The sequence below is a fragment of the Paralichthys olivaceus genome, chromosome 10 (assembly GCF_024713975.1).
Source record: "Paralichthys olivaceus isolate ysfri-2021 chromosome 10, ASM2471397v2, whole genome shotgun sequence".
Classification (NCBI taxonomy): domain Eukaryota; kingdom Metazoa; phylum Chordata; class Actinopteri; order Pleuronectiformes; family Paralichthyidae; genus Paralichthys; species Paralichthys olivaceus.
The window spans coordinates 422,088-444,712 of record NC_091102.1 but is presented as its reverse complement, the minus strand read 5'-3'; the positions used below and the strand labels follow the sequence as shown (position 1 = coordinate 444,712).

The window sequence follows — 22,625 nt, the reverse complement described above, 5'->3', positions numbered from 1 at the left end:
CTGCTTGATTGACAGACACCATGTGCACATAGCTGGAGGAGCAACTGATAGCCCTGCTGCTGATTCCCTTAAAAAGCCATCAGCCACACGGACGCTCCGCAGTGATGCTATCAGGCGCTATTCTGGGACGCCCCGTTATAACCTTCAACAGGGAAAAGCTGGAAAAGTCCCGTCAGGGACACGTTCTGAAAAGTGACTGAAAAGAGATTCTGGCAGCTGAGCATCAGCAGAGAACCCAGCAGGCGTCCGTCAGCTGCAGCCTGTCAATCAACACACTGAAAACTTTAACACACACACACACACACACACACACACACACACACACACACACACACACACACACACACACACACACACTTACTTGTCTGAGCAAGGATGCCTGAGCTGCCCAGAGGGCTGCGTTCACAAGACCAAACCTCTGTATCCAGAAATGTAAAATCCGAGAGGAGAAGAGCTGAGCCTCGAAGGAACCCCACAGAAAAAAACAGAACTACAGGCCGGTGGCGCCGTGTAGTTTTGTTTTTTCTCCTGACAGCAGTCCCTCCAGCCGAGGCGTCCAGGCCGGGAACGCTGACTCTGCTCAGAGCGGCCAGTCGGCCGACGGGGGGCTTTATACCGCTGTGACATCACACGGGGCAAACCATACCATTGGTTGACCCCCCGCAGGGTGCAGCAGGGCATTCTGGGAGGAGAGAGGAGCCATTTTATGCAGCTTGTCATACCTGACAGTTTACCTCACAATTATTATTCATCAGAGATCAACACACTCGTGAAAACTTCAGGGAACTGAATCTATGAATCATGAGAATCAATGAAACACGGATCAGACGTCACTGTGGAGAACTTTACAATAAAGTACAAACAATTACAAAGTCAACAAACTGGTTATATCATGATTCCACTGTGTGTATTTTATGTTTTATAACAATAATTAAAATATTAGGATTATTATTATTACTTTTTATTACAACTTTAAAGCTGATTTAAAGTTGTGAAATAGTATTCTAATGATCATTTAGGACCAGGAGGAGCCCAGGGTCCACTGGACCAGGAGCACCAGGAGGAGCCCAGGGTCTACTGGACCAGGAGCACCAGGAAGAACCCAGGAGCACCAGGAGGAACCCAGGAGCACCAGGAGGAGCCCAGGGTCCACTGGACCAGGAGCACCAGGAGGAGCCCAGGGTCTACTGGACCAGGAGCACCAGGAAGAACCCAGGAGCACCAGGAGGAGCCCAGGGTCTACTGGACCAGGAGCACCAGGAGGAGCCCAGGGTCTACTGGACCAGGAGCACCAGGAGGAACCCAGGAGCACCAGGAGGAGCCCAGGGTCCACTGGACCAGGAGCACCAGGAGGAGCCCAGGGTCTACTGGACCAGGAGCACCAGGAGGAACCTAGGAGCACCAGGAGGAGCCCAGGGTCCACTGGACCAGGAGCACCAGGAGGAGCCCAGGGTCCACTGGACCAGCCTAAGGTCTGACAGTCGCTCCTCCGGTACCTCACAGCAGTAAGGGAACCGTTGGCTGTGACATGGTTTGTGTGCCCCTCCAAGGATCTGCCTCCTCAGACCATCACTGACCCTCCATCCAACTGGTCATAGATGATGTAACAGCAGCGTAATGTTCCTCCTGCTGGAGGACATTTTGTAGAGCAGTGCTCCTCCCGCTCCTCCTCACACACAGGCCCAGGACAGAGCAGCTGTCTGTGGACACCACAAACATTGTCCTGTTTGGGGCTCGTTTACTTTTGTCTCATTGTCCCTGTTGAGACTTTGATTTTCACCAAAGCAGAGAAACTGATCCACGATCACTTGTTCCTCTAAACGGACTCACGGTCGGTGGATTTATCTCCTTCAATCCTCAGACTTTGATTCTTGTTCTTCTGTGATGAGCTGAGACCGAATCACAAACTTCTCTCTGAGCTTCCGGAGACATTAGTGGTGATGACGTCACAACATAAAGATGATGAACACACGTCAGTACAAGATGACAGCACTTTCAATTGGTTTCAGGCCACGCCTACTGGCCACCTGACTCCGCAGGTGCTTTGATGTGACTGTTGGGGGGGGGGTCTTGTTGGAACTCCCCCTGAACCACAGAGAAATGACCACACCCACCGAACATCCTGTTTCTCTCCGGTTTAAAAACAACTTCTCAGGAATCCTCTGATCCCCTCCAGCCAATGAGGAGTCTCGATTTCTGTCCAGGAAGTGTGGAGGAAGTGTCTGAGGGCGAGTGACAGGTGTCAGCAGCAGGAAGTGTTCAGTGAACACGTCATGAACAGAGAATCTTGACGCTACACGTTTAGTTTCAACTCTTTCAATCAATAAAAACAAGGATGAGATTATTTTTCATCTTTACTTTATTATTTCAAACAGGATGAATCATGACAATCCAACTGATGATCAGTATCATGTGATCTGCACCTTCACCACTAGATGTCGCCCAATACTCACTGCTCCACATTTCAATTGATTCCTCTCTAAATAAAGTCAACGCCCCAAAATGATAGAATTGGTGAAAACATAGAATCTAAACGAAACAACAGATTTAAATGTTGCTTACTTTTCTCAGTAACTTCTCTGAAGTTGTTTGATTTTGACTCAGAACTCTACAAATACATTTTCATATCGTTAATGTCACACATTGATATTTTAAATCTTAAAATAATAACTAGTGTCACACCCAAAATTTTGACTCAGAAAGTGAAAATAATCTCATTAATTTATATTATACTCGTAATGTTTAAATAAAACGTTTAAACTTTGTCCTTGTTATGGATGTGATGGTTTAATACCATGTGTAGCTTTTATTTTTGGAAAGAAAATCATAATCAGATTTTTAATCAAATGAGTTCAGATTTAATTAAAAATGACAATAAAATAATTCATACAGCAGAAACATTGATTATGAGGTTTCTCAACCTTCTTCAGACCTTCCACCAGTTTCAGGTCCATAAACTCACCTGAAGAACATTTACACAGTCGACAAATATCACAGGTCTAAAATATGAATCTGAATTACAGATACATGTGTTTCTGAATACTTATAAATATAAATAATCTGATTCTACAAATGTACAGACTGAGAAAATCTGGATTGAACACTGTGTGTGTGTGTGTTTTCAAATGTTTCAAACATAAAACGTGATTGTGAGACACAATGAAAACAGGAAGTAAAGGTTCCCGCAGTATAAACCAGATACAGTCTTAGAGCAGAATCAGGTAGAGCAGCCACAGGAGAACGCACAGAGTCCCGAACCACGTCTGCCAGTCTACACTGAAGAGGTCAAAGACTTCAGCCACCAGCCACTGATGTTTGACAACGTCGTGCAAGCCGCCGTCTGAGTCCAACGCCTCAGGAATGAACAGGAAGTGTTTCCCGCCGTCACAGACCGGCGATGGGCCTGGGCTGGTGTCTCCATCTTTAGACCTGGAGCGACCACGATGACAGGAGGTCAGACAGCACACAGCCTCAGTCACAGCATGCGGAGGCCTGACACAACCGCAGCATCAGACAGCCAATCAGGACCAAGTGTGTTTGACTCGTTCATGCAGGTGTCAGTGGTCGTGTTATGTTACTAAACCACCTGAAGGAATCACACAAACTTCACTAAGGTTAATGATTAAAGTGAGTCAGTAGAATGTTGACATGTTATCAATCTTTTGTAGAGTCAATAGTCAGATTAAGTTTTACCGTGTGGATGAATACGGGTCAAACATCACTTACACCTGCGTCAACAAGGGTTCTTATTTTAAGTGTATGCTCTTGGTTCACATTATTACGACACGTCTCCACAGGAAACAAATCTGGTGTATGAGCCTCAAACAGATTGAATGGATGATGTTGATCAGTTAAACGAGAACATGGGCACGTGGATGGTTTTTTTCAAAGATGAATATCAGGATCATGATTACGAACGCAGACAATAAGTTTCCGCTCTTTAAAATCCGATAATCTATGATTTATAATCTGATCAGTGTGCGAGGCTCCCCCGTTGTCGACGGGGACACACCTTAATGTCAGGTGTAAGCATCAACCACATTTAGACACAGGACACATGTTCATGCAGGTGTAAATTGTGCCTCAAGGAAAGTGAATAATGTCACAAGGCTTTGTGGAGCTGGTTGTATGCTACCCACCAGGTGAGCGTGGGCTCTGGGTGTCCTGTCACCTCCACCTCTAGCGTCACTGGAGAGCCCTCCTTAACAGTAGCTCTAGACCGAGCTCTGGTGAAGCAGGGAGGACCCGGTTTAGAGGCTTTTCCCCGGGGAAGAGACTCTGCCTGGGCCTGGGGAAGAGGTGGAGCAGGAAGGGGAGGCCCATGGATCTGAGGAGTAAGCCTGATCTCCTCACGGATGGCCATGGGCTGACAAATGTCTGGGTCTTGGTCTGAAGTTAGTAGATGAGGTGGGTGAGGGTGAGCTTGGGTCTGAGGCAGAGGAGGAGCAGTGGGCTTGGCAGTGCTGCTGGGGCTCATGCCAGGGTCATGCACACACTGCGTCAAGGACTCATGGACAGAGTAGACTGTGATGTGGCTCTGCTTGTTGCTGAATCTGTTACTCTCTAGCTCTGTATTATTGGGAACATGGACATCAGGTAGATCGTCTTGCTTCGCCCTGAGAGTGATGCCAGCCTGTGGCACATTGCATGGACTGTCTGAAGAGGAGGACTGGCAGTAAACAGTCTTCACTGAGGATGTTTCCTTGCTGGGTTGAGTAGAAAGTTCACTCTGATCAAGGCTCGAATCTGGGAAAGACTGTGGAAGATTGTTGTGTTGAAGGAGGCTTGTGTTGGTTTGTAGGCATGTTCTAATGTCTGGTGGAAGGGTTCTGTCATTGTGGACAACAGAATCTGTGAGGTTCGGGCTTTGAGCAAATCCTCTGGCATGTGGGATCAGATAGTTTTTTGTCTTATTCTGTGATAAGGAGCTTTTGTGGGGGGAACTGTGGCTGTTTCTTTCCTGTGGTAAAGTGTCTGAATGGGAAGATTGGATGAAAACGTTCTGCTGGGTAACTGAACTGGTGTTGGTGGGACTGTCAGGTTTGGAGACTACGGAGGTTTCCTTTCTGGTTTGGGAGAAATTTGTGTCCTGATCAAAACCACATTTGAGGAACCCTGTGTCTTGTAGAGGGGTCTTGTCCTTGTGTATATCAGTGTCTGGACCATTGAGGGGCTGAGGACAATAGTTGGACTGAAGGGTGGGGCTCTGATCTGCAGGATGAGGAATGGGATCAGTCTGTGGCAAGGTCTCACTTTTGGATGTGACATTTCGGTTGCTATTACTCTGGGATCCTGTGCACTGAGGCTGGTTAAACTGACTGTTGAGGTCATTTAATAATGGCTCAGTCTCTGAGGGGCTCCTCCTCTCAGGGACATCGGTGAATTTGTCTGTGGTTTTGCTCTTGTGGACTTGGTTGGATCTGGAGGTGAAGTGTGCTTCAGTGCTGCTCAGGAAGAAGTCAACACTGGCCTCCTCAGTCCGCAGGATGCTGAGGAGGCCTGGAGCAGGAACTGTCAATGGACTCTGGACAAATGAACTGGACTCTGATCTGAACCTGTAACATACACAACAAGAACAGAATCTTAACTCTGGATGATGGTGGATTGATGGTCGACGCCTCATGTCCACTGACAGGATTGTGAATGTGTGATGTGACCACGATCTGATTCTCCTTCAGTAAGGCTCGGTGCTCAGTGATCACATGTGGCAGCACAGCATCAAACTGTAAAGTCAAGCTTTCTTATACTTATACTTGTTTGACCCGATGTTTCCTGATTTGCATTAAAACACACATCTTGGTTTGGGGTAAGCTCGACTGCTAGTGTTTCAAAACAAGTGTAAATTGTTGACATCCATCAAACACCTTGTGAGAATCTGACTTGTGTTATCGATACAAACAGACCTGGGGTTGTTATGATTGGTCGGAGGAGGGGCATAACCCTCCGTCTGACTGGACCCTCTCTGTTGTTGGACTGCACCGGTACCGCTCTGCCCTGACTGGGCCTGGTGGCTGTGCTGGTTGACGTGGGCGCTGCGGGAACTGAAACAGAAGCCCTCCTCAAAGTCTGATTGAACCAAGCCGGACTCGGGTGTTTCTGCCAGTGGCGGCAGGGAGATATCGTCAGGTGATGCACACTCGTATTCATCATTGGACAGCGAGTCTTCGGTCAGCACTTCCTGCTGATGGAGCTCCACCTCTGAAAGGTCGGACGCATCCTGAGGACCAGAATATAAAGAAGGTTTTCTGTGGGAGGTTCCTAATTTAAACTAATGAAGAATATTCCTACAGATGTACACATGTTGAGGACCGATCAAATTCCAAAATAACTTTCATATAAAAGTATCTTGTGATTTATTAGATTTATTTTAAGTGTAGATAAGAGGATAATGTTGTTTCCAGTAACCTCTGCTAAAGGAAGCTTGATTTTCTACCTTGGAATCTTATTTATAATGTTTACATCTGTGTAGCAAATTATTAAGTGCACAGGAGTCACGGAGGAGCTGAAGAAAAGACAAGAACCACAGCTGAGATGAGCTAAACTTACAGTCACCATGTTGGAGGGAACAAACATTTGTGATCATCAGTGTCTGGTGAATTATAAATATGAAGCTCATTAGAATCCTGTCAATGGGAAATCAAAGTCGATCTAAAGTGGATCCTTGATGGACACGTCTGGTGAAAAACACTCACAGAGGTGTGGTGTTTAATAAACAGGAAGTGGAAACTACCTGCACCTCCTTCCTCTGACACTCCCTCTGGACATCACAGAGCGATGGGCCAGTCACAGGATAAGGGGGCGTGGTCTGAGCCTCAGTGGAGTTGGGCTGTAATGGGCTGAGGGTGGCGCTGACGCGTCGGCTGGCCTCCACCGGGCTGCAGGACAGGCTGAAGGTGTGGGTGGAGCAGTAGGAGGAGGAGTTTGACTCGTGTCTGTGGCTGAAGGAGAAACGACAAAGTGAAACCAAACTTCTCTGTAAACAAATTCTGTTATAACTTCAGATTTCTCTTGTTTTCTTATAAAGTTTCTGTTCTGTAACTTCAGTAACCCAGATCAGACAGTGGATCTCGAATTAGTCAACGAGAATCATCTCCTGCAGGATGAACCGACTCATTGGGATTGTCATGGTCCCCGGAGGAATTGAGTTACAGTAAATGACAGTGACTCTCCTGTCGTGTTCACATTTATGGCTTTAAGAAGAATATCTACAAGCATTATGTGAAATGAACTTGGTTCAGACGTTCACTGTTACCAGAGGATGAACCATATGGATTTAGGTTTTAAGTTTAAATCGTGTTTCAGGTTCATCAGAGTCGGTTTCACTTTGATATTTGGATTTTTTTAATTTTTCATGTGTAGATTGAAACAATGATGGTGAATGGGGTTCTGCAGCTGTGGTTCATCCTGTGAGGAGCAGGTGAGGAGCAGGTTAGGACTCACTCAGTGTACCTGATCTCTGTGGTGACCTCCTGTTGGTCTGCCTCCTGATTGTGGCTCTTCTGCAACGGAGGCTTCCTATTGGCTGCATTCTGCTTCTTCACAGGAACCTCCTTCCAATCATCCTTGCCGGTCAGTTCGGGGGTGTGGCCTGTCTCCTTCAGCTCGCACTGGGAGAACAGGACAGATTCAGAATGGTAATATTTAATATTTTATCAAATCAGTAAAGGAGAATGAGAAACGTCTTTTTATCATTTGTTTCACTTTAATCTGAACGTGTCATTATTTTGACCATGTCGGCAGCTTCCTGTGAGCGGCAGTCATGCACCTGCTCCGTCGTTTTCATCTTTCTATTTTCCCTCAACTTCTTTTCTGTCTCTTCTTCTCGCATCTCATTCTGTCTCGTCCGCTCCTCGTCTTCCTCTTTTATTTCTTTCTCTCCGTCGTTCTGCTGCTGTTTTTCAGGTTTCAGCTGAAAACACAACAGTGAACATGAATGTTTTCTTTGGAACAGACTCGGCTTAAATGTTGTGTGTTGACGTTGTGTGTTCATGTTGTGTGTTCATGTTGTGTGTTCATGTTGTGTGTTGACGTTGTGTGTTCATGTTGTGTGTTCATGTTGTGTGTTGACCTTGTGTGTTGACCTTGTGTGTTGACGTTGTGTGTTGACGTTGTGTGTTGACGTTGTGTGTTGACGTTGTGTGTTGACGTTGTGTGTTGACGTTGTGTGTTGACCTTGTGTGTTGACGTTGTGTGTTCATGTTGTGTGTTGACGTTGTGTGTTGACCTTGTGTGTTGACCTTGTGTGTTGACCTTGTGTGTTGACCTTGTGTGTTGACGTTGTGTGTTGACCTTGTGTGTTGACGTTGTGTGTTGACGTTGTGTGTTGACCTTGTGTGTTGACGTTGTGTGTTCATGTTGTGTGTTGACGTTGTGTGTTGACGTTGTGTGTTGACCTTGTGTGTTGACGTTGTGTGTTGACGTTGTGTGTTGACCTTGTGTGTTGACCTTGTGTGTTGACGTTGTGTGTTGACGTTGTGTGTTGACGTTGTGTGTTGACGTTGTGTGTTGACCTTGTGTGTTGACCTTGTGTGTTGACGTTGTGTGTTCATGTTGTGTGTTGTTACCTTCAGTTTGGCCTCCAGCTCCATCAGTCCGTCACTCAGCTCTCTGATGGACGCCACCATCTCAGAGTGTTTACTGACTGTCCTCTCGATGTACCGCCGCCCCTCCTCCACCCCTGCAACACACGTACACTCCTGTGATGTCACCTGATTCATCTGGACATTAAAGTCATCGTAACATTAGATTTTGATTTGTCACATGTTGTTCTGTCCAGTGCTGCTGAAAACACATTAGCACCACGTGATCAGTGGAAATCATGGAAGAAAATATGATTTGTTAAAACCCTCATGCAGCTGAAGTTCCCTTTCAGAATAAAACTGTGTGCTGCTACCCACCGTGCAGTCTGACCGCCAGGTCACCGATCTGACTGATCCTCTCCTCCTGCTGAGGAACCGTCGGCCACACGAACTTTTCAAACTGTCGATAGAGAACGGTGACGGCCTCTGTGCTGCGACAGTCTGAGGAAAACTTCTGGACGCGAGTGATGGTCGCACTCGCCTCCTCACACCAGGACTGATACTGAAAACAACACTTAAATGTTTTTAAAGGATTTGAGCAGGTTTTTATTTCATTAGTTTTATTCTCACCTCCTCCATGGCTCGCTGCAGTCTGCACGTCATGTCCAGTGTTTTTCGATGTTCGCTCACACTTTGCTCTAACTCTCCCATCTGTCTCTGCAGCTCGTTGACGGTGTCCTCCACCTCCCGGGCCACGCCCTCTAGTCCCAGCTGAGCCCTCAGTCCCTGCAGGCGTTTCCTGAGCTGAGACTGAAAATACAAAGGACGACATGACGGCTCCCAAATGTGAGGCCGAGTCAGAGAGAGGAGTACGACACTGATGTGTACCGGCCCACACCGGTTATTCTGATGGTTGATGTACCTGCAGCTTGTCCTCATACAGCTCCACCTGCTGCAGCTGGTTCCTGACAGCCTTCATGTTCCTGGTCCTGTCGTTTCTCTTCAGGAAGTTAAACTTCAGGTTGTTAAACCGTTTCTTCAACTCCTTTAAGGAATCACGGAGCTGAAACATGACACGAAGAGGAAGTTTGATTCCAGTGGTTGTGTGGTTTGATCTGTGGAGTTTGTTTTTTCTATTCACATGAACGTTAACGTCAGTGCCCCACAAAATGTCTCGACAACTTTTCAATGGATTTCCACAGAGGAGGATTCCTTGAATCCTTAAATTCACACGACACCATGAAACTGACACTCTCAGTTACAGGCGAACGTCTCTTCAACTTCTCGATGGTTTGTTATGAAATTGAACTTGGGTTAGAATCCAAATCCTCTGGGGACCATGATAGTCAGCACAAACGTTCATAGAAATCTATTGAGCAGTACTTGAGAAACACTGTGGTCTCTGAAGCTGCCAACATGGCTGACAACGGTTTGAATCGTTTCTCATGTTGTATCATAACTGATCTTTGATAAGCTCGCTGGGTTTTCGCTCAGCGTTGAGGTAACTGCATGTGGACGGAGCTTTGGTGAGATTATTTTTAGAGCGGCAGGGTCTAAATCCAGTGGGACATTCCTGCCTCGGACAGGAGGAGCAGCGGTGTCATGTGGCTGATCTGTCAGCTAAAGACAGCTGAGAGAGAGACAGACACAGTGAAGTCCCATGAACAGATGAAGGAGATGAAATCAGAGGCTGAGGAGGTGGGACTGTTTTTATAACACTGAGCTGGAGGCGGAGTGAAGCTGTCTCCTCAGAAACCTCAGTCGTCCGAGGAAACCCAGGGAGTGTGAAAGTACCACAGGTTACACAAAGGATCGTCAAAGTAAAACACCTCAGGGTATATGAAAAAGAGATTCACATGCAGTAACAACCACAAAGTGCGATGAGGTGTCCTACAGGAAGTGAAGCTGTCTCTTCTTCAGAGGCTACATTCGATGACCGATCACGCCACAGTGGAGCGCATCGTTGTCCCATTTCAGGCTCCTTCCACCCCCAAGTAACAAAGTACCACAAAGTATTAAAACTAACCCACACTAATATGAAGTACCCAGGAAAATCATTTAGTACACTGAACTCCACCCAAGGGTATAATGGAGGACTTAAGAGGTGTCCCAGAAGACCATAACGGACCACATGGTACTTATCAGATCCAGAAGAGATCCTTAGTAGAACCATGAAGTTCTTCAGTTTAACCACAAGAGGGCAGAATGCCCCTGTAGTACCTCAGATAATTCAACATGAAGTACCACAAAGTATCTCATCACTGAACCCAAACGAACATAGCTCAGTCTGTCAGAGTTCAGCTGATGGATGAAAAATGTTTCTCTGAGGATACTGAACTGAAATACTCTGAATGTCTGTGATGATCGAAATAGAACCAAACTCACTCCTGAGGATTCCTTCAGGTGACTCAGCAGTGAAGAGTCCAAACACTAAGTCACGTTGGGACTCTTCTCCCTGAAGCTCACACTCGTCTCAACCATCTGACTGAGGCATCATGGGATATGTAGAGGGGGTGTTTGGTTACAGAGCGGTGACAGTTGATCTTTAGTCTCTCTGCGTGTCCGTGAGGATCCTCGGTCACTCAGGTTCAAGGCTAATCTGACTCATTAAATCCTCTGTTTGTTCAACAAAATCTTTGACTCTCTCAGCAGTTACGTTTCAGCTGCCTCAGTTCTATCATCCTGTTTCATGACACGAGATTATTTTGAGGTTTCAGCCTCATTTCAGAAACGTTGATCCTTTGACAGATGTTCAGAAAACCTTTGGAATCATTTTCATTTTCATCCAAACCCTAAAACAAACCAGCTCTCTCCTCTGACTTCAGCTCTGTATTGTCTGAACACGTCTACAGAGGTCAGTCCTCTAATCTTCTGTTGACCTCTGACCTTTAAGTCGACAAATGTCTGCAAAGTGTAAATACTGAATCACAAACATTTGATTTTTAATGACTATTCTTATCTTGAACAGTATGAAGTGAGCCACACGACTGTTGAGAGCGACTCTCTCAGTGAAGGAGCCTGAAGCTTGTGCATGTTGTCACAGGTTTTTCTGCATGTGGTTGATTTAATGCTCCTCAGGGAAATGTTATTTAGATCTGCAGGAACGTTTTATTTCAATCAACATCAATGTTTCTACATTTTATTTGAGTCTCTGACGTTTATCTCAGCTGCGTCTTCAGGTTTCAACGTGCTGGTGACACACAGCACCAGGTGCATGATGGTTAATGGGCTGACTCAGCCTGTATTTAGCCTTTTTCTCTCCCTCCCTCTCTCCTGCAGTTGTTGCTCAGTGACTCGACAGACTGAACCTGTGTAACCAGCTAAAAAAGTTCCAACTATTCCACAGGTTCACCTGTAGAGGGCGCCCTCGTGTTTATCATTCCCCTCCATCCTTTCGCCTGGATGCAGCTGACTGGGTAGAAACATTCACACCACTTATGATACATAAGAAACCAGGCGGAGCCTCCGGCCTGTATTCTGCGTATTTGTGCTCAATGCGGAAGAAACAGACAAAATGCAGTACCACCAGAAATCACAGGGGGCAGCATAGCTAAAAGTTCAAGTGGCACGAACACTGGTGATGATGTAGAAATTAAAAAACTTTAAGAGAACAGATCGGTTCTCGAGAGGCTCACAACCTCCTCCACGGTCGCCATGTTTATTGTTGTCAGAAACTCTCAGACTCTGAGCTGCCCTCTAGTGGATGTGTGTGGACAGTGATGGAAAAAAAAACTCTAGTGGCCATTAGAGGAACTGCAGCTGAACACATGATACAGTGACAGTCAGAGTGAGTCAGAGGAGAAACATCACTTATATTTAGACTGAGATCAAAGCCGCCTCTGAACACTTTCATCCTTTCATTCAGTGTTAAACAGTGAAATCATCTTTAATCTACAGTTTGAACATTTCCTGTCAAATCTGCTGCAAATTATAACTTCAAAATAATTGATTCAATTAAAAGTCTTTAAATATCGAAACATGTTAATGTGTCGACACATTAAATAGACGAGACAGATATTTATCACAGACCGTATATAAAGAGAGCTGCAGCGCCTCTGCTGGCCACACTCATGAACTACAGCTGAGTGTGTAGAGTGTGGTGTGTTAGTAGATCACCATGGTAACTGTGACCTCACCTGGGCGATGTCATCGTTGATCTGCCGGGTCACACGCTCTCTGCGGAGCTCCTCCCCCCGGCGAGCGGCTTCGTTCAGCCACGAGACGCAGAGCGAGTCGAGAGAGAGAAGACGAAGCTCCAGCTGCTGAAGTTTGAAACCTGCCCAGTCCTGAGAGCACACACAGTTTTAATACTGCAGTATTACAGTACTTCAATACTACCGCAGTGTTATAGCACTATCATACTGCAGTATTAAACTACTATAATATTACAGTACCACAGTATTAAAGTCATAATACAACAGAATTACAGTATTCAAGTGTTACTACTTACTACAACTACTGTTTATCAGTCAGGTTCACTTCACCCCCACTCGTCTTGTTAGTAAACAACAGATTCACGTTATTATGTCGTGGTCACGTAAAATATTTTTACCAAATGTCACCAGGGGGCGCCGTAACGTATGCAGATGTTTTACCAGCTGTCCTTCCTGCATTTAGCAGCTGGAACTTCTTCTCAGTTTATGACCAGCGTGTCGGGTCGGGTCGTGTCGTGTCGGGTCGGGTCGGGTCGAGTCGAGTCGGGTCGGGTCGGGTCGGGTCGGGTCGGGTCGGGTCGTGTCGTGTCGGGTCGGGTCGTGTCGGGTCGTGTCGTGTCGGGTCGGGTCGTGTCGTGTGGTGTCGGGTCGGGTCGTGTCGTGTGGTGTCGTGTCGTGTCGAGTCGGGTCGGGTTGTGTCGGGTCGGGTCGGGTCGGGTCGGGTGTGTTGTACATACACACTGGGCAGCAGCTGTACAGATGTTGGTCTTCAGTGCAGCAGCTGTTGTGAACAGACTCTGGATCAGTTCCTGTTTCTCATGTGAACCATCAGAGTCCGAGAGCAGCAGCGCCTCCAGCTGGACACACAGGAAACAACAGTGAGACACAGACAGGCCCTCTCACTCGGTGTTCGATCCCCGTGCTCCACAGATGTGATCAGCTGACTCTGACCTGCTGAGCTCTGAGGTGGAAACTGCTGCTCAGATCCAGGATCCACTCGCTCTGCTCCAGCTGCTCCTTCACTTTCTTCTGGAGCCTCAGAAGCTCAGACATGTTGTCCTCCTCCTCCTCCTCCACCTCCTGGTCTCCTCTCAGCCTCTTCCAGCTCCTCATCACCTGCTCCACCTCTGCATCCAGCTGCTGACAAAAGAAGAGACTGACCAAATCATCTGTTTGTTATTTGATGATATAAAAGTCATGTTCCCATGAGCCTTTGCTCTCCCTCCATGTCCTGTCCTGTATCTATTGGCAGTTAAAGAGTCACATGACTCACAGTGAAAAGAGGCGTGGCCTGACTGAAGCGCTCTGTCAGTGTGGAGGTCTGCAGGTCTGAGCCCAGATCCACGTTAGTGCACGAGTCCAGCAGTTCAGAGACGCTCCTCAAGTCCTGCAGCGCCTGACCACACAGAGTACAGCGCAGTAATCAAGTACCAATACTCAGATACTCATACTTTACTAGAATTTTCTTATTTTACAATATGTAACTATATTTAAGTACATTTAAAGTAAAACTCAGGTATTTACAGTTTGAATAAAAAGAGCAGTAACGCTGACCTTTAACAGTCTCTCTCTGTACTTCCTGTGTGATGTCACTTCCTGCTGACGGATCTGGACTTGATGGTGACTCCGCAGCTCATTCACTTCCTGTTTGGTTCTGATGAGCTGCTTGATCGTCCGCTGGACCACGGACGCCACAGAGTGCAGGTCCAACCCCGATCCTGACGCCTGACAATACACACACACACACGCATGCACGCACACACATACACACACAGACACACACACACACACACACACTCACACACACACACACACTCTCACACACACACACACACACACACACACACACACACACACACACACACACACACACGCATGCACGCACACACATACACACACAGACACACACACACACACTCACACACACACACACACACTCTCACACACACACACACACACATACACACACACACACACACACACACACACACACACTCACACACATACACACACACACACACACACACACACGCATGCACGCACACACATACACACACACACACACACACACACACACACACACACACACACACACACACACACACACACACACACACACACACACTGTTATATTCTGTCGTTACAGATCACCTCAGCTTTTTTAACTTTATTCCTGATGACATCATCAGATCTCTGTAACACCGTGTCTCTGACCTCAGGTAACTTCATGTCATGTAATCTGATTACTTTTCAACGACTGTATCAGAACCCATTCAGTCTGACCCCTGACAGCCTGGTTACCATGGTGACAATCTGGACGAAGCTGTTTCCCACTTCCTGCGCAGCGTGGAGCCTCTGCAGCGTTTCCTCCCAGCGAGCGTCCACCCTCTTCTTCTTCTGTGGTGGTGACCTGGAACTGTCTGCAGCCCCCCTCTCCTCTTCGTCCTCTCCCTCCTCCTCCTCTCCTCTCCTCCTGTAGACCTCCCTCACTTCTTCTATCTCCTCCTCCAGCTGGAAAACAACAGAGTGTCACCACATGAGGGCGCTCTGTGACAGGACTTGTCAAATCTGACTTCACTCTTTGATCCAGAGCAAGATAATTAGATTTCACTCCCCCCCCCCCCCCCCCCACACACACACACAGGCTGTTCATCACACAGAGCTCAGATTCAGACTCTGACCTGCTGCGCTGCTCCGAGGAACAAGACGTACGTGTGCAGCAGCTGCAGGTTTGACTCTATCGTCCTGTTCACACTCTGCAGCTCCGTCAGGACCACATCAGCTCGAGCAGCAAGTTCAGGACTCAGCGGAGCAGCGGCATCAGTTCTGGTCTGTCTCCCTCTCTTCAGCTGCTCTGTGAGGGCCCTCAGCGGGGACAGCTGTCCAGGACCGGCCCTCGGACCGGTGTGTGGAGCTCGGACCTGGTCCAGGATCTGCTTCAGGTTCTCTGCATCCTGACACGCTGACTGAACAGGAAATAAAACACAGAGGACTCATCAAACCAAAGTTTATCTGCCACCATCAGCTGAGCAGATAACTTTAAATATCAAGTCTGGATCTCTTATTGAAATGCATCATGGGAGTTGTAGTTCACAGACTTGAGTTTTTATTAACCTTCACAAAGTGTTTACATCTTATGATTCAGTGGAACCTGCTGTATTTCTACTGTGTGTGTGTGTGTGTGTGTGTGTGTGAGTGTGTGTGTGTGTGCGTGCTTCAGCCTGTGTGTGTGTGTGTGTGTGTGTGTGTGTGCGTGTGTGTGTGTGTGTGCGTGCCTCAGCCTGTGTGTATGTGTGTGTTTGTGTGTGTGTGTGTGTGTGTGTGCGTGCCTCAGCCTGTGTGTATGTGTATGTGTGTGTGTGTGTGTGTGTGTGTGCGTGCCTCAGCCTGTGTGTGCAGCTGCATGTGTGTGTTCAGAGCATCTTCAGCCTCCGTCAGGTTTCGTCCTGCTTCAGAGCTGTGAGACAACACATTGCTGCTCTGCTGCACCCAGCTCCACACCTGCAACACACACACACACACACACACACACACACACACACACACACACACACGTATGAGTGTGAACCAGTTTCATTGTTCTTCAGTCTAAGATCTAAATATCACCTTGTCCACAAGACGTTCACATGACGATAGCAGCTCTTGCTGCTGACTGGTCGGTAGGACTTGGTGGGTGTGGTCTTCTCCACTGTATCTGTCCACCCGCCCACTACCACAGAAGAAGAAAATCATGCAGGTTATGTTGGGTTGTGTCTCAGTGTGTGTGTGTGTGTGTGTGTGTGTGTGTGTGTGTGTGTGTGTGTGTGTGTGTGTGTGTGTGTGTGTGAACATGGAGAACGTTACCTGTTGGTCTTTGTTTCCTGTTGCTGCAGGTTTCCAGTCTTGTCTGATCTGGATCCAGGCTTCAGGTCTGACCCTAAGTGGGGCTCCACATTGTCCTCTGAGCTGGATTCAGACTGCAGGTCTTTGTTTCTCTCTAATCTGGATCTAGATGTTAGCTCTGATCTAGATCCTGATTCTAACTTTCTGGTTTCCTCTGACCTGGATCCAGACTGAATGTCTGATCTAGATCCAGACCTCACCACTAATTTGACTCTAGGCTTCTGAACTGTACTGGACTCAGGCTTTGGACCTGATCTGGATCCAGTCTGACGGTCTCTGGATTCTTCTGTTCTGGAATGTGTCTGCAGGTGAGTGCCCTCTGCTGGTGTGGATTCAGACTCCAGGTTCTGGTCCAGGATGAGGGTCCAGTCCTGTGGAGGAGACAGATCAGGAGGGTTTTACAGTCTTTTCTGGACGGTTTCATTCAGTTCAGCTGTTTGACAAAATATTTGTGAATGGGGTCTCTGGACTGATGATGTCACTGATGATGTCACTGATGATGTCACCGTGTCTCTGACCTCTGATCCAGACTCTTTCTTTCGGACCACGACACTTGTCTCCGCCTGTTGCAGCTGCAGCCTGACGGCCTGGTCCGCCCTCCTCCTCCGATCCTGCAGCATCTCCACCAGCTCCTCCAGCCTCAGCGCCACCTCCTGGCTGCTCTGAGAACTCTGGGCACGGTAAAGTGCAAAGTTAAGTTACACATGAGTTATTCCAGATTCAAATTAAAACCAATGTAAACAAAGTCAGTGTCACCATTTCCTCACACCCCCCTGCCCCCTGCTGGTCCTGCAGTACCGCCCCTCTCCTCTGGAGGGCCTCGGTGCTCTGCAGCTGTTGGAGTTTGTCCAGCAGAACGTTGCTGCTGTTTAAAACCTGCAGAGACTTCAGCAGAACATCTGGAACCAAAACACAACGACGACACCACAGATGTTTACACACGTTTAACATCGACCAACCAAACCGGTTTAAATCAGACGAACACACGAACCAGGTTTATCTACGGTTCAAACCTGTTTAACTATAACTTGAGTTTAAACCAGTTAATCTACAGTTTAAATCAGCTTCAAGATCAATCTCTCCTGTAAACTGGTTTCAAACTGGTTTCAAACCAGTTACCTTTTCTCATGGAGTCGAATCTGAGCTGAACTTCGTCTGGTCTCATCTGAAGATTCTCAAGTTTGTTGATACTGACGTCAAACTACAGAGAGAGAGAGAGAGAGAGGGAGAGACAGAGGGAGAGAGAGAGAGAGAGACAGTTATTATTATAATTATATGAACTGTTGATGAAGAAGAAGAAGAAGAAATACTTTATTGATTCCCCGAGGGGGAAATTCTTTTTACACTAATTTTTATTTATACACACACACACACACACACACACACACAAAGGGCTCGGTAGAGTGATGGGCAGCCCCTGAGAAGCGCCCTGCGAGCATTTGGGGGGTTTGGTGCCTTGCTCAAGGGCACCTCGGCACCTTCCATACTTTTAGTCCATGCTGGACTTGAACCGGTGACCCTCCGGTTCCCAAGCCGAGTCTCTATGGACGGAGCTGCTGCTGCTGTTATTAATAACACATAGAACAGCTGATCCGTTAGCGTCGCAGTTTGTCAACAAAGAACCGGAGTCAGAACTGTGATGGATGCTAACAGCTGTTAGCTGCTGTTAGCTGCTGTTAGCTGCTGTTAGCTGCTGTTAGCTGCTGTTAGCTGCTGTTAGCTGCTGTTAGCTGCCACAGTGTAAACAAGTTAAAATAGCAGCTCAGTGGGACAAAGGCTGCAGCAGCTGCCGCTAATAAAACCCCAGCAGCCAAAGGACAAGTCTCCGCCTGAGACATGAGACACTGAAGTGTTGTCCTTCATGTGAAGGGACAAAGGACAGAGGACACTTTACTGCAGCACGAGAGGGGTCAGAGGTCACAGGTCAAATAGTTTGTATTTATCTGATAAATCAAAGCAGTTTATTTATTCACACACACACACACACTCACACACACACTCACTCACTCACACACACACTCACTCACACACACACACACACACTCACACACACACTCACTCACACACACACTCACTCACTCACACACACTCACACACACTCACACACACTCACTCACACACACACACACTCACACACACTCACACACACACACACACACACACACACACTCACACACTCACACACACACACAAACACACTCACACACACACACTCACACACACTCACACACACACACACACACTCACACACACACTCACTCACACACACACACACACACACACGATTTTTGTCTGCTAACATGGGGGAGGCAGGGTTTATATATTTAAATAAGCTGTTCTGCAGGCAGCCACCAGGGGGCTGGTCTTTGTTTCCCTGTGACCCTTGACCCTCATGTTTCCAGATGTTTCTCACCTCCAGCGCTCGGTGGTAAAAGTCTGACGCCATCATCAGGACTTCCTGTCGTCTGTGGAGCAGGTGAAGGAGGAGCGACCATCCCTCGCTCAGCGACGCCCCCATCGCCTCCTTCAGCTCCGTCTCCTCTTCCTCCCTCCTCTTCACCGATGACAGCGCTTCGCTCTCGTGTTTCTGGAACAAACAGAATTTAAATCACATCAGGTTGAAAGTGTTTCATCAAAGACGTGAACTGAATGAAGCATAAACCTGTTTATCATCATCATCCTCACTTAGTTCTCAGATTCTCAGCTCAATGTTTCTTCGTTTCTCTAAACGTTCTGATGATCTTCACTGAATGAAACGTTTTTCCATGAGCTCGTTAAACAAATAAAAACATAAAAATATAAACATTGGAAAAGTTCTCGTCCAACGTTAAGTTCATAAAGTTTGTCTCATGCCTGACTGAACGCAGCAGCAGACCCGCCTCCAGACAAGAGTTTTAACTCGTTCACAACTACGAGGACGTGGCTCTGCTGAAACCATGTTATATTCATGAGGTTAGGATACAGCGCCCCCTACAGTTCTAGGAGAATACTTCTGTGATTCTGTGAGGAGAAGCCGTCGTTTCGTTTCGTCTGTAAACTGAACTTTTCTGTCGTCATCGGTGACACAACTGAAACTAACAAAAACACCAGAAGAAGAAAAACTTCTCAACAATCCAAAAGCAACCTCCCCCTACAGGTGAGTCGGTGGTAGAGCAGCTGGGAGACGTGGGATCACCTGGAGTTTGTGGATCAGCTGCTGCTGCTCCTGGATCAGTTTCTGATTCTCCTCTTGGTTCCATCCGATCTCACAGAGGCCCGGGTGAACCTGGACCAGCTGGAGGTGGACCAGAGAGCCGCTCTGCACACACACACACACACACACACACACACAGAAAACTCTGGATAAAAAACTTGAATCAATGAAAGTTCAAATAGACGATAACGAAGTTATATCATAAGAAAATGTATAATAATAATAATAATAATAATAATAAATCAATAATCGTATGAAGCTGGTTTAACAGATTTAACTTCATGTCAACATGGGTGTGTTCATGCCACACGCGTGTGCTGCCACATTCCTCAGGGTGATACTGTATCTGTGGCATGTCGACCAAAAAAGAACAACGTGACGCGTGTCAAGAGACACACACACACACACACACAGACACAGACACACACACACACACACACACACACACACACACACACAGACACACACACACACACACACACCTCTCTTTACATCAGGAAACACAGAAACCATTGACGAACAGTTTTCCTCCTCGTTGCTGATCGATGAGAAATGAAACATGAAAAACACAATCAGGTGTTTGATCCCTGATATCAAGAGATCGATCTAGAACAGGAAACACAAACAGAAATAATACAAACAACCGAACAAGTCTAATACCCTATATTATATATAGAATATAATTCTGTATTCTATATAATATATACACTATACTGTATATATTATATATAGAATATAATTCTGTATTCTATGTATAATATATACAGAATACTTTATATATTCTAAGTTGATTCATTATATAAAACAAGTCAAAGGATGTTTGATGAGGACAGACGGAGGGGACGGACTCATACCCTGAGGACAGAGACGACCAGCTGTGATTGGCCGGCCTGGATGGCGATGGTGCTGATGGTGGTGAAAGAAGGAGAAAGCTTCACGTTCTCTTCTCCTCCTCTTCCCTTCATCCTTCTCGTCTCGTTGTCCACACGTCTCTTCAGTCTCTTCTGTCTCTTCTGTCTCTTCAGTCTCTTCAGTCTCTTCTGTCTCTTCAGTCTCTTCAGTCTCTTCTGTCTCTTCTGTCTCTTCTGTCTCTTCTGTCTCTTCAGTCTCTTCAGTCTCTTCTGTCTCTTCAGTCTCTTCTGTCTCTTCAGTCTCTTCTGTCTCTTCAGTCTCTTCAGTCTCTTCTGTCTCTTCAGTCTCTTCAGTCTCTTCTGTCTCTTCAGTCTCTTCTGTCTCTTCTGTCTCTTCAGTCTCTTCTGTCTCTTCTGTCTCGAAAAGATTCTGTCACAGACGGAGAAATGACGAAGGTTCATTTCTACTGAGACGTTTTCTTCAACACTCACTGTTGTTTCTGTTAGTTAGTTCATTAGTTAGTTAGTTAGATAGATAGTTCATTAGTTAGTTCATTAGTTAGTTCATTAGTTAGATAGATAGATAGATAGTTCATTAGTTAGATAGATCATTAGTTAGTTAGATAGATAGATAGATAGATAGATAGATAGATAGATAGATAGATAGATAGATAGATAGTTCATTAGTTAGTTAGATCATTAGTTAGTTAGATAATTCATTAGTTAGTTAGTTAGATAATTCATTAGTTAGTTAGTTAGATAGATAGTTCATTAGTTAGTTAGTTAGATAGTTCATACGTTAGTTAGTTAGTTAGATAATTCATTAGTTAGTTAGTTAGATAGTTCATAAGTTAGTTAGTTAGTTAGTTAGATAGTTCATTAGTTAGTTAGTTAGATAGTTCATACGTTAGTTAGTTAGATAGTTCATAAGTTAGTTAGTTAGTTAGATAGTTCATTAGTTAGTTAGTTCATACGTTAGTTAGTTAGTTAGTTAGTTAGTTAGTTAGTTCATAAGTTAGTTAGATAGTTCATAAGTTAGTTAGTTAGATAGTTCATAAGTTAGTTAGATAGTTCATAAGTTAGTTAGTTAGATAGTTCATAAGTTAGTTAGTTAGATATTTCATTAGTTAGTTAGTTGGAATAAAATGTTTAATCTCATAATAACTGAATAAAAACAACAATGAGGTTTTTATTTTGAATGTTTATTTTTCTTAAGAACAAAATCAAAAGAATAATAAAAACACAAAAAGCGAAAAATCATAACATTAAAACTTTCATCTTATTTTGTTTAACCTCTTAAATGAATCAGGTTCAAAACATTTCAAACATAAAGTGAAAACTTTATATATGACGTTAAAAACATGTTGGAATGAAAATGTTCAGTATTTGTTCATCTGCCATTGAATTGTGTTGCAAAGTTACAGGACTTTAAAACTACACAATAAACACAAATGAGTATTTAATTAATATTGAATCTTTAGTTTTTAAAGTGATTTAGTTTTGAAGGAGAAGAAAACTTTACCTGAGTTGTGTCAGAGGAGAAACGGGAGGTTTGACTCTGGAGGAGGAAACAGCTGAGAGAGAGAGAGGAGGTAAAAATAGAATCAAATCAGGGAGCTCAGTGACACAGACACCTTTCTATATATATATATATATATATATACTCTCACTGTGTAGTATATATATATATGTATATATATATATATGTATCTGTATATGAGCTAACTTGACTTATAAAGCTAACGACATGTTGCTAACTTTAAATAAATCTAAGCTAATATCGATAATTAGCTGAACGTGGCTTCTCCTCTGGGATCATTCGTAAACAATGAACGTCTGAGGGAGAAAGCATTTGGAGTAACCATAGCAACAAGAAGGAGGAGTCTACAGTGTGCAGTGAAAACAGGAAGTGATAATAATAATAATAATGTTTTGTTGCTGGTTCCAGGACAAACACTGATCATGTGATTGATGATGCGGCTCCTCCTCACTGGGCGGTCCGGGCTGTCGTCCCTCCCAGTACCAG

At 45.6% G+C, this 22,625-nt stretch overlaps 2 protein-coding genes and 1 long non-coding RNA gene across 8 annotated transcripts in view; 1 reads left to right on the top strand and 2 right to left on the bottom strand.

The window, feature by feature from the left end:
• The window catches only part of ttn.2 (titin, tandem duplicate 2), a 183,126-nt gene extending 182,535 nt beyond the window's left edge, over positions 1–591 (bottom strand). Inside the window, exon 1 of the mRNA XM_069532618.1 lies at positions 362–591. The gene's annotated coding sequence lies outside the window, so the exon portion shown is untranslated. The remainder of the gene's footprint in view (positions 1–361) is intronic.
• Positions 592–2,341: 1,750 nt separating this feature from the next.
• ccdc141 (coiled-coil domain containing 141) lies at positions 2,342–22,395 on the bottom strand. Of its 6 annotated transcripts, none has more exons than XM_069532634.1 (27): positions 22,122–22,395; positions 20,603–21,029; positions 19,731–19,853; positions 18,969–19,142; positions 17,675–17,756; positions 17,312–17,454; positions 17,074–17,226; positions 16,517–16,926; positions 16,280–16,382; positions 16,055–16,174; positions 15,355–15,639; positions 14,975–15,184; positions 14,228–14,398; positions 13,947–14,069; positions 13,625–13,813; positions 13,411–13,530; positions 12,656–12,805; positions 9,442–9,582; positions 9,150–9,329; positions 8,898–9,081; positions 8,565–8,677; positions 7,766–7,909; positions 7,441–7,607; positions 6,737–6,938; positions 5,904–6,217; positions 4,140–5,555; positions 2,342–3,492 (listed from the first exon to the last, which is right to left on the bottom strand). In XM_069532634.1, exons 2-27 carry the CDS (start codon positions 20,711–20,713, stop codon positions 3,207–3,209), a joined length of 5,814 nt encoding a protein of 1,937 aa, XP_069388735.1. In that variant the 5' UTR covers positions 20,714–21,029; positions 22,122–22,395; the 3' UTR covers positions 2,342–3,206. The 6 variants fall into 6 exon arrangements, with proteins under 6 accessions (XP_069388735.1, XP_069388733.1, XP_069388734.1 ...); XM_069532632.1 differs by having other exon boundaries at positions 6,731–6,938; positions 22,122–22,393; XM_069532633.1 differs by having other exon boundaries at positions 6,731–6,938; positions 13,625–13,810; positions 22,122–22,393.
• Positions 16,812–19,358, top strand: LOC138411781 (uncharacterized). Its single transcript, XR_011244283.1, has 2 exons — positions 16,812–17,235; positions 18,958–19,358. It is a non-coding gene; the product is annotated as an uncharacterized lncRNA (long non-coding RNA).
• Positions 22,396–22,625: the final 230 nt, after the last annotated feature.

Bases quoted from the DNA above. Each gene is read 5' to 3' on its own strand.
- ccdc141 (XM_069532632.1), bottom strand. From the start codon at position 20,713: ATGAAGGGAAGAGGAGGAGAAGAGAACGTGAAGCTTTCTCCTTCTTTC. The intron at 17,757-18,968 runs GTGAGAAACATC...CTCTCTCTGTAG, and splicing joins TTTACCACCGAGCGCTGGAG to TTTGACGTCAGTATCAACAA. The intron at 14,070-14,227 runs GTCAGCGTTACT...CTGTGTGGTCAG, and splicing joins ACAGAGAGAGACTGTTAAAG to GCGCTGCAGGACTTGAGGAG.